The 18,055-nt window shown below is 48.7% G+C and overlaps 1 protein-coding gene across 33 annotated transcripts in view; it reads right to left on the bottom strand.

Moving 5' to 3' along the window:
• Positions 1 to 11,787, bottom strand: part of trol (terribly reduced optic lobes) — a 531,158-nt gene extending 519,371 nt beyond the window's left edge. For 30 of the 33 annotated variants that reach the window (XM_075888744.1, XM_075888745.1, XM_075888746.1 and 27 more), the window contains exon 1: positions 11,626 to 11,786. In XM_075888744.1, the coding sequence (XP_075744859.1) occupies positions 11,626 to 11,700 (75 nt within the window). In that variant the 5' untranslated portion in view covers positions 11,701 to 11,786. Of the gene's footprint in view, positions 1 to 11,625 lie in introns of all 33 variants that reach the window. The other 3 variants (XM_075888771.1, XM_075888778.1, XM_075888764.1) reach the window with 2 other exon arrangements.
• Positions 11,788 to 18,055: the final 6,268 nt, after the last annotated feature.

Genomic DNA, 18,055 nt, shown 5'->3' with positions numbered 1-18,055 from the left:
CCGGATGGTCTTTGGCAAGCATGATTGTGGCATAAGTAGAAGCGCATCGGGGCAGTCCTAGGCAGATACGCAGTGCCTGACCCTGCAAACTCTCCAATGAATGAGTATTCGATTTGCAAGTGTTAGTCAGTACCGGCAAGCTGTAGCGCAATAGACCCAAAAATAGGGCCCTGTACAGCTGTAGCATGGAGGCCACAGAAGTTCCCCATGCTTTACCGCACAAGAATTTCATGATATGCACAATAGATAGCAGTCTCTTCTTCAAGTACGCACAATGTGGGCTCCACGAAAGACTTCTGTCGATTATTATGCCCAGGAAACGATGCGTCCGTGCATATTTGACACTCTGCCCATTGATGTAAACAGGGTATGGCGTCATTGGTTTGCGTGTAAACGCCATCAACGCGCACTTCACAGTTGATATATTTAGGCCTTGTTTCTGAAGGTAGGCTGTTGTGAGTGTTGCTGCCCGCTGTATTCGTGCACGCACCTGAGGGCGAATAACTGCAGCACTCCAGAGGCAAATATCATCGGCGTATATGGATAGGCACACCGACTTTGGCAGAACCTTCACCAGACCAATGAGGGCCACATTGAACAATGTGGGGCTTAAAACACCTCCCTGAGGTACTCCGCAGTAGGTGTAATGTTGGGCAGTTGTACCCTCATATGTTTGTACAAAGAAACCTCTGCCAGTTATATAATCTTTTATCCATTGAAACATTCGTCCACCAACGCCCATCGCTGCGAGAGAAGTCAGGATGGCATCGTGAGCTACATTATCATATGCACCCTTCACGTCAAGAAAGAGTGCCACTGATATGCGCTTGCGACTTTTTTCTTGTTGAACAAATGTCGACAAATCAAGGACACAGTCAATGGAGGAGCGGCCCCGACGAAAGCCTGCCATGCAAGAAGGGTATTTGGTGTATCGTTCCAAGTACCACTCGAGACGAAATAGAACCATCCTTTCCATCACTTTTCCGAGGCAGCTTGCGAGGGCAATAGGGCGATACGCTGTCAAGTCCAATGGTGATTTTCCCGATTTCAAAAGTGGTATTAATCGACTAATTTTCCATTCTCGGGGAACACTGCCGCTGAGCCAGGAGTTGTTGAAGCATGTTAAAAGTTCTTTTCTAGCTTTTTGTCCAAGGTGTCCCAACGCACTATAAGTAATACCATCAGGACCTGGCGATGACATGCGCTTAGAAGCGACTAACGCACCTTCCAGTTCTTCCATGGTGAACGGAATGTCCATTTCTGGTAATCGCGTCTCAGGAACGATCACGGCGTCGATGCTCTCGTTCACAATATTGCCGGCAACTCTCGTGCAAAATTCTTCAGCCACCTCGAGTTCTGTTTTTCCCTGATGGAGTGCCAAAGCTTTAAAAGGGTGCCGTTGTTGTGGAGAGGAGCGAAGACCACGAACTGTTCTCCAGATATATGACAGCGGTTTATGAGGGTCTAGAGATTCGCAGAATGCTTTCCAGCGTTCGCTCTCCAGTTTGTAAATGCGTCGTTGAATCTTTTTCTGGAGCCGCCTTGCTTCCCTCAGATCGTAAATTGATCTTGTGCGTCTGTATCGTCGTTCTGCACGCCTTCGTATAGCTCGTAATTTTTCCAGTTCGATGTCAAACTGTGTAACTTTAGACGAAAATGGTAATTTACATTTGGACGCTTGCATAGCTTCCACTATGGTATTTTCCAGGCTGCAGGCGAGGCCGTCTTGGCAAGCGTTCTCAACACGCGATGCAAACATCGACCAGTCAGTGCCAATTGCAACACCGGAAGAGAAATTTTTTACGATACCATCGATCGTCACGTAGGTGGGTATGTGATCACTCCCATGAGTCTCAATATCGCAAAACCACTTAACTTTGTGAGAGAAGCACCGTGACACCAATGTCAGGTCAAGGCAACTGCCATACGTGAGACCCCGCAGATATGTGGGGGTACCATCGTTCATGATGGAAAGGTCGTAATCGGAAGCGAATGTAACAATGTTCCGGCCCCTGGCATTCATCCTAGTGCTCCCCCAAAGCATGTGATGGGCGTTGAAGTCACCGGTTATGATCCAAGGCCCATCGGTTCTCATTAGGATGTCTTTTAATCTGTCGCAGTCAAATCGCGATGACGGAGATATCTATCCACTAATAAGCGTGAACGAAACTGCATTCTTCTTCACACGAAGACACACGTACTGATTGTCGTCATTTGAACTTATTGGGTGCGAAAGATAAGTCAAGTCTGTGCGAATGTAAACAATTACTTTGCTACGTTCTTCGCAAGCGGCTGAACAAAAAGCTTCATAACCGGACAATCTATAAGGCGTTGACACGTTTGGTTCACATATGACAAGTATAGGGAATTGATTGGCCCGAACAAATTGGCGCAAGTCCGAGATACGGGACTTCATGCCTCTGGCATTCCACTGAAAAATCGACGCACTTTTAACTTCAGTGCGGAAGTGGAGATTTTGTTGAGCCATTGTGCTTATACGAAGTTAGCAAGAACTGGATTCAGTGCATCCAGTATTTGCAGTGCACTCTTAGCAGACGGAGATTGTATGCTGCTCAGTAGCGTGCGAATCGTGGCAATTAATGATTGCACGATTGCAGCCACTTGCCTGTCTTGGTTGGAAAGATCTCAAACCGGGACGATTGCAGTCACTTGCCTGTCTTGGTTGGAAAGATCTCGAACCGGGAGCGTGGACTGGCCGTCATGAAGCTCCTTCGGTTCGCTTGATGCTGCTTCCCTTGGAAGTGCAGGCCACTCTGTCGCAGTCAGGGTATGCTCACTGGCTTTGTCCTTTACAGCCTTTCCCGCGGCATGTGGTCTGGGAGGCAAAGGAGGTGGTACTGATGAGGGATCACGCAATCGTGTCGAGGAGGTAGCGGGCGTCCTCGAAGACCGACGTCGACGTGAACGACGCCTTCTGACTTTAGCTGCGGCTTCTCGGTGAGATGAGTGATCGCGCACCATCTCCTTCAAGATGGCAATTTCCTTCTGAATCCGCGGGCAGTCCTTCGATGTGGCTTCATGGGATCCATTGCAATTAGAGCATTTCTTGACAGTTGCGACGCACTTATCCGCTTCATGGTGCTCGGCGCAGCGGTGGCATACCACCGAATTCTCGCAGACGCTGCTCACATGTCCAAGTTTCATGCATTTACGGCACTGGAAAGGCTTTGGAATGAAAGGCCGCACAGCATGTCTGAAGTACCCCACCTTCACATGAGAGGAGAGTGATGTGCTCTTAAACGCAATCTTCACACAGCGAGACTTGCCTAGCCGGGTGACATCAACAATTAGAGTATCAGTTGTTGACTTGACAAGTTGTAAGTCCTTATTGGAAATAGCGACATCAATGTCATAGATCACGCCGGTTACTACATCACATCCCAAGGGAACATGAGAGCGCACCTGGTTGCCGTCCAAGTCAGTTACACTGCGCAGAACGCCCAACGCACTTGCGTGCAAAACGTCCACAGCCAGTATATTCTTTCTGGCGTTCACTCTTATGTCCGTGATCTCATTTGGCACGAGCGTTTCCAGAGACCTCGACACAGACTGTCTGTTAAGGCGTTTCATGCTGACGGTAGGAAGTGCAGGCAGAAACAGGATGGTAAAAGCGTTCGATTTTGGCGCTTCACTTACAGTTTGAATAGTTGAGGATGAGGATGTCCTCATGTTCCTTCTCTTCGCCTTGCGGCTCAGCACAGGTTGGAAACCGTCATCTGAGAAGTCCTCACTGCTGAGATAGTAAGCATGAGTATCTTCACTGTCGCTGTCGCTGGCTTGTCCCATCCGCTCCCTGGAGGCGATCGCCGCTGACGCCGCTGGTGCCGGCAGGCGCCCGGGGTGGTCTACTTCCATCCCCTCCAAGGGAGCAGCGGAAACTGATCAACAGACTTAAATTACAACTGAAATACGCCGGAGTTAGCAGAAGCAGCTCCTATTCAAAACACACTTCTTCGTCTTCGTTCCTCAGTAGATACTAAGTGTCAATCACCTGTGTACATACCCGCATACCCGCGGCACATACCCGCCCGTGGTATGTGCCGCTGGTATGCGGCACATACCCACCTGCACAAACCATCTTACCCTGCTATACCAATTTTGGTTCTCGCCAAGGGGGTTACTATGACCACACACACACACACACACACACACACACACACACACACACACACACACACACACACACACACACACACACACACACACACACACACACACACACACACACACACACACACACACACACACACACACACACACACACACACACACACACACACACACACACACACACACGCACACACACACACGCACACACACACACACGCACACACACACACACACAAAGTCGCCGAAGTTCACCAAGAAATGCTTCGCATTTAAAATGGAGTACATTATAATCTGAAAGTGCCCTAGACTTAGCATGCGAAGTTTCGGAAACTTATCGAACGAATGCCACGAAAATACAAGTACATTTTGAAATTTCCTACGTCCCGCGCGGAGATCTTGGCGTGAAATATAATGAAACTTCAACCTTGACTTTCTCCGCTAATATAGTATTTAGGATAGTGAAACATGACAGCGTTCTCGAAGTACTGTTTGTCAGTCGAAACCAAGGAAATGTTTCTCTTTCGTGGCCCTAATATATTCAGTGGGCAAAAGATTGAAGTTACAGTAACTCTAAATGCCCACGGAACAAACCCTAGTGTACCAGCGCCAGACCGCTAGATTCTTTTGAGAAGAGAGCATGGCCGCCAGCAGTCTCGGTATGTCACGCAGAGGCCACAAAAGACGTCCGACAGCGAGAGAAAGCAACGCGGGCAGATGATATAAACCTTCACCTTCGGGAATACGTGGACGATAAGGCTCTTGCGAACAGTACGGGTAGAGATAACGAGCCCGAAAATGATTCTAGCCTCGTCTGCAACATGCTGCAACGCAGATACGACGCCCTCGTTATCTTCGAAGGTCCGCACTGCCGCGCCCATGTCCGCTGCCGGCAAACCCCGAAGAGGCCAGTGCTTCACAAAACGAAAGTGGTGCGGCTCCTCGAGCCAGGTAGTACTACAAGCACGATACGGGCCGAGACATCGGGTCGGGCGCCGAGATGCAGCCGTCGGAATGTCGCCGGCGAGGCGCGCTGATTCAGCCGCAATCGAGTGCGGCCCCTCTCGATTGCGACCGCGATAAGATACCACGCGCGTTGCGGTGATCACCGCGGTGAGCTGGCGCCGCTAATCGACGCGCAAAACCGACGGGAAGCCCGTATACTCGCATTTGCGACATCAACTTTTGCGCGGCAGAATGCGAGGCACTGTATAGGCGCACGCTGTGCGCGACCTGTTACGAAAGACCGTCAGTACCGAAGCCACGGTGGTCGGTGCAAAGGCTTCTGCCACAGCAGGCTGCAGTTACGGATGCTGCAGAACACCCGAAGATATGCGGTTACAGGCGAGACGAACTCTTGCAGAACGTTTCAGCGAATGCTCGTAAGGGAGACGAAGCTGGAATATAGCTCGGCATTTTGTTAAATATGCCATCCCTCTCCGTGCATGGCTGAGAAGCAGTGTCACACACTCTGAAATCAAAATGAATCCGGAATCATTCCACATTTTCGCGACCTCGGAATGGAATGAGGACAACGTTTGGAGAAACGAGATGGGATTGCCATTAGGTCTTCCACAAATAGAGCACATTTTCGTCGACATGCTGTTTTTCAAACTTCAAACGTAAGTCAGACTTTCGAATTCAACAATAAAGCAGAAATTTTAGAAAAAAAGCTTGGCTGGTTCAAGCATGGTGTATTTATAAGCAACGTACAAATGTAATTCTGTCCTTATATAGACTGTGCTGCTCCGAAGTTTTTCTCTATTCGTATTTTCTCGTCTATGCCAAGGTATCCTTGCGGAACTGTACAGGGGCGGCATACCAACCTTGCAATCCTCCCCCCCCCCCCCCCGAATCAGTGGCGCCTCAGCTGCCTGCTGTCTCCCTATCCTTCACTGTTTTTGCTTCTGCCACCGTCGGCGACTGACACATATTCGAAAACGTGCTCGTAGAATCGATGAAATTTAGGCGCATAAGCTTGCCAAGAAATCTACTCATACCAGCTATATACACGAACAGCATCGCGAGGTCTGTGGCGTAAAAGATGCGATGAGCGGCTTATGTTGGGGACATGTTGGACTGCAGCGGAATCGCTCAAGGGCTTCCGCATTGTTGCGTCACGATGCAGGCTTTTTTTTTTTGGCTTCGCTTTAGAAGGATATTAGCTCAGTGCCAGGCGGGGTAATTGTTTGCGAAATTCGCAAGGCTATACATCTGCCGGTGAACATCCAGATCACCTCAACAACACGTTAAACAGCTTTCCTAAACGAAGCAATCTGGGAACGAAAGTGTGGCTCGACCTTAGGGGTAGTCGTGTTGCGCAACGCACCCGGACACGGTGCCACCTCCCAAGTTTGGTTCTGTCTAGCAAAGGTAACAGCTTGTTTCAGACGACGTCTTGTACAAACGTGTGAGATTCTTTCCAAAAGTCTTATTTGCTTTTTTTCCCTCTCACGTAAACCTAAGCGATCCCCCAGCTCTGCCTGTGCGCTCGACTGCGTGTGTAACGTAAAGCAGCTCACAATAGAACGAACGGTCGGCCCTTGTAAAGCACGCAATATTTCCCTAAGCCAGTATATTATAGCAATCGTGATATTTTTATCTGCAGGACGTACGTTGCATCTATTGTGGCAGCAAGGTTGTTTTTATCCAGTTAAGTGCCTTTCCATTCATGCCAATCCCTGCTCTACAGTTAAACGCAGACAACGTCCCTACAGCTTTTGTTGGGTGCGTTGTGTGCGGGCTTAATTCGCAGTGTAGAAACTAGCCCTGTTTCGGTCCCCCTTGGTTCGTTATTCAGGAACAAATGTGGCGTTTCTGAACAGCCCAGACTGTCCGTATACATTGTGAAACGAAGTAAAGGCATATAAAATTCTTCAGGAAATGAGCCGCGATTGCTTCCGTACAAAACAAAAAATCTGCGCGGAAACACACCCACATTATACATATCATTCCGAGGTGCACGTGGCTGCTCGTACATTGATTGTAATTTCCATTTCTGCCGACATCCTTAAATTCGAGCAAGCAGTGTCGATTTGTTAACGCCGCAGACACGACCCTGACCTTTCTTTCTTGAACTTCAGATGTTTCAGAGAGCGACGGGAACCGCACTGGAGCCGGATAACGAGGGCGATCCAACGCTTCGAAAGTTTGCATAAAAGGAGGCCCGCCTTTAACGATAACGAGAAAAAGAGCCGACGTAAAAGGCCCTCTTCGAGTGAATGAAAAAGCAAGCTCGCGCCAAAGATAAGCGCCTCTGCGACTTTTATCAGGTGCGAACAAGGGAGCGCCGCTGCTCGCGAGAAATGCGAAAGAAATCGAACAACCCAGCGGCGAAAAAAGGCCGCGGGTCCAGCGCGAGTCGCGAAAGATCTTCCGCGTTCGCCGACAGAGTGAGGCAAGAGCCAACGCATACATTCGCGAGGAGCGGCGGAAAACCGGCTCGGATGCGTCGCAGAGTGGCGGCGGGAATATTCCGGTTTCTCCGCAAACACGGCCTCTTGTGACAATAAGCGAAGATATGACGGGCCTGCATGCACGAGGTGGGCGAAAACTGCCTGTCGTATAATGACTCGGGGCCAAAGGCTACGCGTGAACGAATGAACGATCGTTTTAAATGAAAAGCTGGACGATGCGGACGCCTTCAAAACAATCGCTCGTCTGTGCAGCCGCAATGCGATTCCCAACACTAAGAGACTTTCAGTGAACTGCGGTTTCACGAATAACGGCCGCATCGCGAGCATCGCAGTCTTCCCGACCGCATACGGAAAGCCCGGTCGTGTGCAATGGTAAATTGGAACGTCCCAACGCCACGATATGATTGTGAGAGCGGAGGGCTCCGGATATTCCCAACACCGGGTGTCTTGTAAGGTGCACGCACCGAAGTACACGGGCCTCAGGCATTTTAGAGCCCATCGAGAATCGATTGCTCGACTAAAGGGTCGAGACCGATAACCATTGGCCTGGTGTTTGCTTATTCGGTCAGCGCGTGGAGAGACGTCCGAACTTCAGCTGCAAGCCACACTACACAGAATGAGAGACGACAGCGGTGTTACACTGCTTGACATCGACTCCTCCTTCAATAAGTGCTTTCACGATAAGTGCAGTCGAGAGAGACGATTCAAGGAGGGCCAACTGGAGCAAGTCTAAACGCTTTTGCTGAATTCCTCGGACGACGCCTCGGTCATGCTTGGACGGCAGCGCGGTTATCAAGTTATGAAAATAGTTACACAAGCGCGAATTTCCCAGATTAATCGATATTAAAACAATGTACATACATGGCGTTGAATTACGCACGCGCTCCTAAGAAGCAGGTCCGCAAAGGTACAGGAGAAAACACGTGCGCCGAATGAAATAATGCGGCGCCACGCACCCTTGACAATGTCGCTCATTACATTAGTTCTGGATTGCAGAAAACTACTGAAGACCGTAAATTTCATTACACTGATACGCGACTGTTACAAATAGGCCGCTATTTGAGTACTTTTTCTTTTCTTGTTCGTATTGGCCTCAATACTGTGTAGTCTTGTTTGCTTCCTAAACTGCGGCCCCATGAAGCCAAGGAGCCTGGTGGCGTCAATATTCTTTAGTTACAGACCGGACCTCATGTGTGATCCACCCTGCAAAGATGCTTAGCAAAGGTTGCGTATATAGCACGCTGCTATCTGCGTTTTTCTGGATATGTAACAAGGGGATAGAGCGGTTGACTGGGCTAGTTGGTATGGCATACTTGGGTTTTAGCAGCGCGAAAAATGCACGAAAGACAAGAAAGGGACGAGACAAGCACTGAAACAGTGCTTGTCTCGTCCCTTTCTTGGACGAGACAGTGCTTGTCTCGTCCCTTTCTTGTCTTTCGTGCATTTTTCGCGCTGCTAAAACCCAAGTAACAAGGGGGCTAGATTGAAGAGCGCTGAATTCATCGAACCTCACGAAGACGCTACAATAGGCAAGGCGTCAAATAGGCAAGTCTTAGTAATTGCGACAATGAAAACTGACCACAGACGTTAAAAGGGCGAATGGCGTTAGCCACGAAACCATGTTAACATACGGCAAAAGACCCTCTGCCTTTTATCTGGCCATTTATGCTCTTTAGTGAAACTTACACGCTATTCAGTATAAATAAACGCACCCCACTGAGCTGCTAATAAAATTTTCATCTGAAGAAAAAAAAAACAGTTTCCCATTAAACTACCCGCTCTTACGGCAGAGTGGCGGTGAAAACTTGGCCAGATTGAATACTAGCTAGCTGGTTCAACGTCATCACAACGCAAATAAAACGCTAATATCAATCGTTGGGATTTAACGTCCCAAAACCACCGTATGATAATGGGAGACGCCGTAGTGGAGAGCTCCGGAAATTTCGACCACCTGGGGTTCTTTCACGCGCACCCAAGTCTAAACACGCGGGCCTCAAGTCTTTTCGCCTTCACCGAAAACGCTGCCGGGATTCCATCCCGCGAGTGCCACGAGACCACGGTGGCGGGTGCAAGACGCCCGAGATTGAGTAACAAAGCAGGGCAGCGTGCGAACACAGGAAGACACGCCCTGTCTCGACTACCACCCGGCTCAGTTGTCCGTCAATGAAATCGTTCAGCGAGAGCTGCAGACTAGAATTGACGAGCTATTTGTGTACAGTTCAGCAATCCGCTATGTTTATACGGTCGGGACGGCGAACGTCAAGTGCCTGTTGCCCGATTGTCTCCCTGCATGGTCCTAAAGAGGTACGTACGGACCGAGAATAAGTACATTACTTTAATCGACCCAGATCGTGGAATTCGGAGCCCTAAGAGGCAACAAAGGTGGCGTTATTAATCGTGCTGCAGGTTCTCCCGTACTAATACTCTGCATCAGCGGGTACTTGAAATGAAATGTAATTTAAATTAAACACAAGCGTTTCCTTATGTAGGACTCGAATCTTCTCGATTTCGCAACACAATTTCCTTATGCTACCCCATGCACTTATCGCCCGCAACACGGATCAAATGGTTCAGGACGTGGGTCAGCCAAGACGCGGCGAAATCGTCTCAAGTCATGAAGTCAACGCTTGTACTCCAGAAACTAAAATGCCGATCCCCGCAATACGCGACGTTCACCAGCCGCCGAGCTGTGGCGAGCCAGAAGTAAACTTTTCAAACGGCGCCTCGCACTCCGTTCATAGCAATGGTTTTCCGATAGTAGAATCAAGCCGACGGCGTCGCTACAATATCGCTACACTGGATTCCAACGGACCATCAATGTTTTTTTTTTTTTTGTTTTTTTCTTGCGACCGGGATCCATTCAGTGGCCATACGAAGAAGCAGAAGGGTCCTGCTTAATGCGTAAACGAGCTTGTCTCGTGTATGTACAGCCACTGGAAGCACCACGTGTGAGCCGCGCCCAGCTCTGGTTCTCGCAGCCTCCTCATTTCTGTCTGCCGTAAGGCAACGCGGCGCAGTGCAGAGAAGACGCCCAGACGTCGGCGCGAGGGAGCGGCGCGCCGAGGGTGAGGGGAGGCGGAAACAAGATCCTTTCCTAAAAACCGAGCGCGCACGTGGGGCGTGGTTCCGTGCAGGACGGGCCCGGCCAACAAAATCTAGGTGGTGTTGGCCCGGCCGTACGCCAGCGCTTAATGAAGAAGTACGCTTGAAACAATACTTCGCAGAACGCCTTGGGGGCAGTCGTCGAACGATAGGTCACCATGACAACCTGAAGTGACATTTCCTCAAACACCCGGTAGTGTGCGACAACCACGAAAGCACTTCATGTAGCGCTTGCAAGCTCTCCGACCCGCAACCATTTCTTCTCCGTGAAAGTCTGCCACGGATCCGCATGCTAAAACTGAGCGCCGTACCTACAGTTACTCTCCTACAAATCAAGAACTGTGTCATAAATGAGTACGCCAGCCTGTTTATTGGCAAAGCTTTAAAGGTCCGAAATACTTTTTTCAGATTGCTTGGTATGGAATAGCGCTGGAACTCGCGAGAGTTCGATTAATTATCTGCATTCGAAAACACGTGCATGTAATGATCCGCTTGTAGCACAGCGATATACCGTCGCAGTAGAAACTGGCTCTTCATAAGAGTAGGTGACGAGTTTTCGGGATACAGAGGCCGCTTAATTACAGGCCAGCTACGCCAGAAAACCACGCTGGATCCGAGCGCCAGCCGTTTCAGAACCCGCAATTACGCTGCATTGACCTAGCCCCGACTGGTTGCAGAGGCGTGACCGCATATATGCTCGGCGAGTGAGCGGCACAACGTCCTGTGGTGTGGGCATCTACAAGCGGGGCAAAGAATGGGAAATGCATACTTCATTGCAGAAAAAATGGTTTGCTCTATACTGTACGGAGGCACAACGCTGCGATCACGCATATATTTCCACCGCGCTCAACCTCGAATTCTAGCGGTTTGAAGCGCCCCACGTGCGCGGGCAGCACACGCCCACCATTTCGAAGAGGCGGCTGTGCTAAGCCAAGGGCAGAGATGCGAGCAGAATGGCGCCAAGAAATGCGCTGCTCACCTGCTTCCCGGGTGCCAGGCACGCGACGGCGGCGAAGAGACATAGGGCTAGCAGAAGGCTGCGATGCGATGCCATCGTGGGACATCGAATGCGGCCTAACCGGCGTCGACACAAGCACCACGCCGACTGCGCCGACCGATTTGAACGAGCGCTTTCTTTGGCGCGCTCGCGCCCTCTCTGAGCACGCCGACGCGAACAGCGCCCCCGCTCGGCAGACGCCGCTGCTGCCCCCTCCGGCGATTCTTACGACGTTTCCAAAAACAAGCCGCTCTTGATTTTCTCGGAGCTGACACCTTCGCTCGCCACTTAATGGCTCTACCGTATCGCCGCGTTGCGTGGTCTGTTTCGATAAGTCTGCGCTCCCACCTCCGGTGTTCGCCAGAACACTTGCCGTGGAAGATGCGAAAGAAAACACGGCACTGAGAGAAACCGGTTGGTCGCCGGGGAGAGTGGATGCGACCGGAACATCCGACTCGCGCTCGGAAAGATGGGAGTGGTCGCGGGATCCTTCAGTAGGCAGCGCGTCATGCTGCGCGCCAAGAAGGGCCCCTGCGACCGTGCGACACCGACGCCAGGTCACGGTGAACGTTTCTTTGTTCAGTGGTGAAGCCCTGAAGATTGATTACGTATGGAGAGAGTGGGAAGAGAAAAACAATAAATGAAAGGCACTATTCAAAAAAGCAGACGCTCGCTTAAGCAGGGGTTCTCAAATATCGCTGGACGATCTCGCTGAGACGTCATAATGAAGTCGACAATTTAGTAAGCTGTCTCTGCTCGTATCTGTACTATAGTTGGTGAGCCGGCAAGCTGATTCGCGACTGGCGGATACTGTATATGCGTACGCACTATGTATCCCGTTAAGATGGACTCAGATGCGTTTAAGTTCTCGATGAGATAAATAGCCAATTCTGGGCATAAAAAATAATAATAGGCGAAGAGTTAGCTTGGTGGAGTCACACTTCGCAGTCGATATTCTGACGCCAGCCTTCTGGTTCAGCAAGAAGGTACCATCGTCTGCTTACTCACGTGGACGAAGCGAGCTTGTGCACAATAATGAAAGGCGCTACAGTGGAGGTGCGCAGTTACGTCAGTGTCGATGATGACTTGCAGAGCTGACGCCATAACAACATCAATTGAGGATGCCAGCGAAGTGCGCCCATTGTCTGATGATTACAGCATGACCACTGGCTATGCCATCCACGTCTCTTGGCTAATGCGTTTGTGCCGCGCTTCAGCAACGCGAAGACATTGAAGACTCTGAGTAGGCCACCGCCTTAGCGAAATGGCTATGGCGTTGGACTCGGACGGTGCAGGTTAGGTGTTGGATATAGGTGAGCGTTAAAGAATACTGGGGGGTCAAAGCCATAGTCCAGAGCCCCTCAACATATGGCATGCCTCACAATAATATTGTCACGTAATGGGACGAAGGCTGTCCCGCAAGACTGCGAAATACCGATTTGGGCAAACTTATAGCAGGCGAATGAAAGGTACAAGCAATTCACGCTGTTAGCGGTTATAAATGTAGTTGGCAGTCGAGTAATCAGACCAGAGTTGAAGCGTGTTGCCGTATTTTAGCTGTACAGTGTCAATTTTTATGAAAGGAAACACGGGAACGCGAGGCCTGCGTAGTCCAGTGGCTGCTGGCAGCGCGTTCAAGTTGAACCGAGAGCAACCACAGCCTCTTTTCACGCCATCTCTTGGCCAACCAAGCAAACATGCATTGCTGATATGGAACTATTGGCAAGATACCACCCCTCACCCACCCCCTCCATCAAGGTGAATAAGGCAAGAGGCCGTTAATCACCTTGAAGGGGGAGCTAGGGGTTGCTATCTTGCCGCTGGTTCCACGCGTTCCCGAGTTACTTTTCACAAAAACTGACATTGTATATCGAATTTCCAGCTCTATTTTTGATGACCAGGCAAACTCCAAAATAAGCTCTACAGTCCACGTTGCACGCTCAGGCTTATCACAAGACCCTAAACTTATCTGGAATGTTCCCGGACATTTGGGCGTGGTTTTCTCAAGGCATAAGTGTAACGGACAGGTCACCTAAACGTTCAAAACGAGCACACGCAGCGAAATGTTGGTCTTGACCACAACAAAGCCAAGAAAGTAGTGCTACTTCTTCTTGATCTGTTCGGTATATAGCATCAAGTGCACGCATGCGAGGTAGAGCAGTATCTAAGATACATGTATCCTATATGTACTATCTCATACACTCTTTGGTATCTTGTATCATGATACGTCTCGCGGATCGAGTATCTGTATTTCAGATACATTCAATATCCGAAATGGCTAGCGCGCAGCAAGCGTTTGCATTCTCGGAGGCTTCAAGAAAAAAAAAATAACTGTGGCAGTGGTCGAGAGATAGCGCTGCGTTCGGAATGCCGAGGGCATTCTATGCATGACTTGGGGGTAATCACTTTCGTGAAAAACAGATAAGCTCTAGTAATTATTCCGTTCATTATTGTCCAACCGTTGACAAACTTCCGTTTGTCTAAGCATCAGATCAGATACAACATATTTACGTGTGCGCATGTTGTGGTATGGCCACAAAACGCAAAAAATGTGAGAAAACTTATTTGTAGCTTGTTCCACTATGGTCAACCGATATGCATCGCTGTGTAAGCTTGTGCGTTTTCGTAATTGGGTGTGAGTAAACATGTCGAAGTGTTTGCCACTGTTGTGAATGGTTGATTGTGATCTTGTTCATTGAGTTGGCCCTCTATGCGTACTATGTGTAGCATGTGTATCTGTGTGCATGTGTAGCTATATGGATTGCATCAGCACATATTAGGCGTCCGGTGTCAGTGAGTAATCTTGAACGGGCTGAGGCCTTAACTATCCGCAAGGGAGCCGTGATGGTGGGTATGACAACGTACGTCGCCTGCGACGACCTTTTTTTTTAGTATTGTTCAGTTCCTCTAGATGGCGCAAGCTACCACCTACTTCGCGGCTATGACGCTCTCACACCTCCAGCTACTTATAACGTTGAACATCTATCAAAGCTGCACTACTGAGTCAGAATGGTTTCGCTGCGATCGACTCTACGGTTTGGAGGCACATCTCGTGACCTGCGGCCCCGTAAACACATGGATAACGTCGCTACGCTATGTGAATCTGCGAGAAATAAATACAGCAAGCCTAGCATGCACTCTTCAGGTGAGGACTCTGCAGTATCTGTGTCTTTCGGAGTGAACGTCGCCTCGCTGGCCGAACGAAACCTGCTTGCTCCATCGTTCTCTTTCGCGATGTTTTCATCACCACAGGTTCGTCTGCTTGTTTTTATAATAATTTTTTCGATACCAAGCTTTCAGTGCCGTGTACTCGTTATCAGCCAAGAATCGATGCATTTGCTAAGCCTACTCGCTTCGTTAACCTGGGGTCAGCCATGTTGATTTTCCTTGGGAGGAACGTGTTTCTCCGTGGCGAAGGGAGCAACGTTTCTCTATTTAAAGACGAACGTTGGGGACATCGCCGTTCCTCCCTAAATGGAGAGAACGTCACTACATTTTTTTTAAGAGTGTGGAAATGTTTGCGCACTTGTCAACGGGCCTTCTGCTTGCTCGACTTCTTCCCCTTTTAGATGAGTCAGTGCCACGATATACCACTAGCCACTTACGAGCGCCAAGTACCACAATGGGCAGAAAATAGTGTCCTTTCCTTATCTTCGTCTTTCTCAAATAACTCTCTCTCTCTCTCAGCACAATGCGTCCAGCGATGACCCCACGATGCGCTCTGCAGCGTGGTACATCTATCTATCTATCTATCTATCTATCTATCTATCTATCTATCTATCTATCTATCTATCTATCTATCTATCTATCTATCTATCTATCTATCTATCTATCTATCTATCGATCTATCTATCTATCTATCTATCTATCTATCTATCTATCTATCTATCTATCTATCTATCTATCTATCTATCTATCTATCCGCCTACGTCTGGGTGCTCTCGTGATCATCCCTTTAACAGTGGGTAAACCGAAATTAGTATGGGAGCGTAGTATGGTCGACAAATACGGCCCGCTGGTTGTGACATGAATAATGTCACAATCCTGTCGTGTACGTCGTCAAACACTTTCCTCCAGACAGTGGCGCATACCTGCGGGCGGGTATGTGCCACTGGTATGCGGGTGTTTTCCACAGTAATGACCCTCAGTATCTGCCGAGGAACGCAAGAAGACAGGGTAATTTTAGCGCTTGAGCGTTAAGAAAATCCTGACGTAGGCTGCGCTGATCCGACAAATATAAAGAAAAAAATGTCATGGTCCTAACAGTATTCGAAACAGCATTTTGCGTGGCAACTAAGTATTCTACCTAGGAGGCACGCCAGGTCTCGCAGCTGCTTTTAAAATAGATCGTAATGCTCGTGAAGCATTGAATAGGAATGCAGTGGTGGCTACCTACTGTTAAAAACATTTTATGTCAAGTCAAGTTAATATTAACTTAAGGGTTGCAACGGTTACTACCTTTTGCGCACCGTTACTAACTTTGTGTCATGAATTTGTTTAATGAAGCTTTTGAACAAACCTTAGAAGTTATTTTTACTAGCGTCTAACAAATGATTTATTAGCATGGGGATGCATTCAAGTTTATTGATGCAATATATGTAAGTTTAGTGCCCAGCCTTTGGTCTTGTATATGTGACGGTTCACGGGTGGGAAAGAAACATGAGGAAGACGAAGAGTTAGAATTAACTGCTGTTCTGTCTGACGCTTGTGTTTATGAAGAGAAGGCTGGCGTAGGAATCGCATCATCCTCTCTAGATTGGGCTTTCTAAATTCGATTACCCGACTTTACCCCCATTTACCAAGCTGAGCTACTGGCAATAGTCCTAGCATTGCGTAAAGTGCCCTAAGATCTATCAGTGGTGATTATTCTAACAGACTGTCTCTCGGTCTGCACTGCCTTAAGCTCACCAACTTTTTCGCGTACCTTAGAAACTTTCTACTCGCTCATTCCTAGACATGTGCGACTCGTTCGACTAGTTTGGGTACCAGGCCGTACAGGCTTAGCTATCAATGCGCATGCAGATGCCCTAGCTGTTTCTTCCCTTGATTGTCCTGTTTTACGTATTTTGCCTACTTCTGAATATATCACACCAGCACGCTTTGAAAAACGCACAACGGCCAATAACTTCAAAAAATCTCCTTCGTTTTCATCTGACCATTCAAAGCTAAAGCTCCCTTGGAAGAACAAGTGGTGCTCATCAAGAAAGAAAGCAATAGGAATTACGAGGCTGCGTTGTCGAGTCCCTTCATTGAACTTTTACCTACACACGTCGGGTCTGGCACAGTCGCCTTTGTGCCTTCACTGTAATGAGTGTGAATATTTGGAGCACTTCTTTTTGTCATGCTGAAAATTCAAAAGTCAAAGGAAAAAAACTACTAGAAAAACCACTACGAAAGTTGAATTTAAACTTGACACTTCCAGTGATTCTTTCATTTGGCGCAATCGCATTTTGTTTCAGCCACAGGAGCGTTTTTACCGCTGTTACAATTTTTTTACGAGAATCTAAATAAAATGGAATGCTAAACATAGATAAATTCCGTTGTTTTATGTATCGAATTTTTCTTTTTTGTGTGTGTGTTTACTATGTTATCCTTTTCAAGGTTTTTTTGTTTGTTTAGAAATCTAACAAGTTTAAATTATTACCTATAATGCCTAATAAATTCAACACTTCCTTTCAAGAATTGAATTAATTAAAAAAGCAAAGCACCGTCCCATTCATGGCCTATCCCCCTAGGTGGGTTGCGCCAAGTTGTTGAGGAACCAACCAACCAACTGCCTGACGCGATGTCTCATCCGTTACAGTAAGTCGACAGGATCTACCACAGCAATATCATGAGCCCACTAAAAAAGATGATCAGCCTCCCGAAATCAGCCTCCTGAAGACGACGTCCCTGTGGCAAGTGGTTTCATTCCCTCGAAACGAAGGTGAGCAACGTTGGCTGGTCCGAACGAGATCGCGCCGACTGCATCAGCGAGTACCTGGAAAATGAGGCGTTCCGCTAGTACCTCACCGCGAGTTTCGACTAAGAAGATATGTGGGAAGGCATCAAAACAAGCATGATAGCACGATTTTCTGCACCTGACAACGACCCTTTCCGCCAATTCATACACTTCAGGCTCGAAAGACAACAGCGCACCTGGCAGTACTACGAAGAGAAGACGCACCTTGGTCGCCTCGCAGACTTAAAGGACGTTCACATAGTATCTGCACTGACCGACGGTGTACCTGAGGAGGTAGAAAGACGCCTCGCTGGATTGACGCTCACCACCCCGGCCAAGTGGGTTGCCAAGTGGGTTGAAGCGGGAGACTCTGTCCACAGAGATGCTTCCCAACACTTGTCAAACCGGCAGCTCATGCATCGAGAGCCTCAATATACGCGAGCCTCATCCTACGCGAGTCCTGCAGGATCG

This window comes from Rhipicephalus microplus, chromosome 3 (genome assembly GCF_043290135.1).
Source record: "Rhipicephalus microplus isolate Deutch F79 chromosome 3, USDA_Rmic, whole genome shotgun sequence".
NCBI lineage: Eukaryota > Metazoa > Arthropoda > Arachnida > Ixodida > Ixodidae > Rhipicephalus > Rhipicephalus microplus.
Note: the sequence above shows the minus strand (reverse complement) of the source record. Positions and strands in the feature narration are given on the sequence as shown.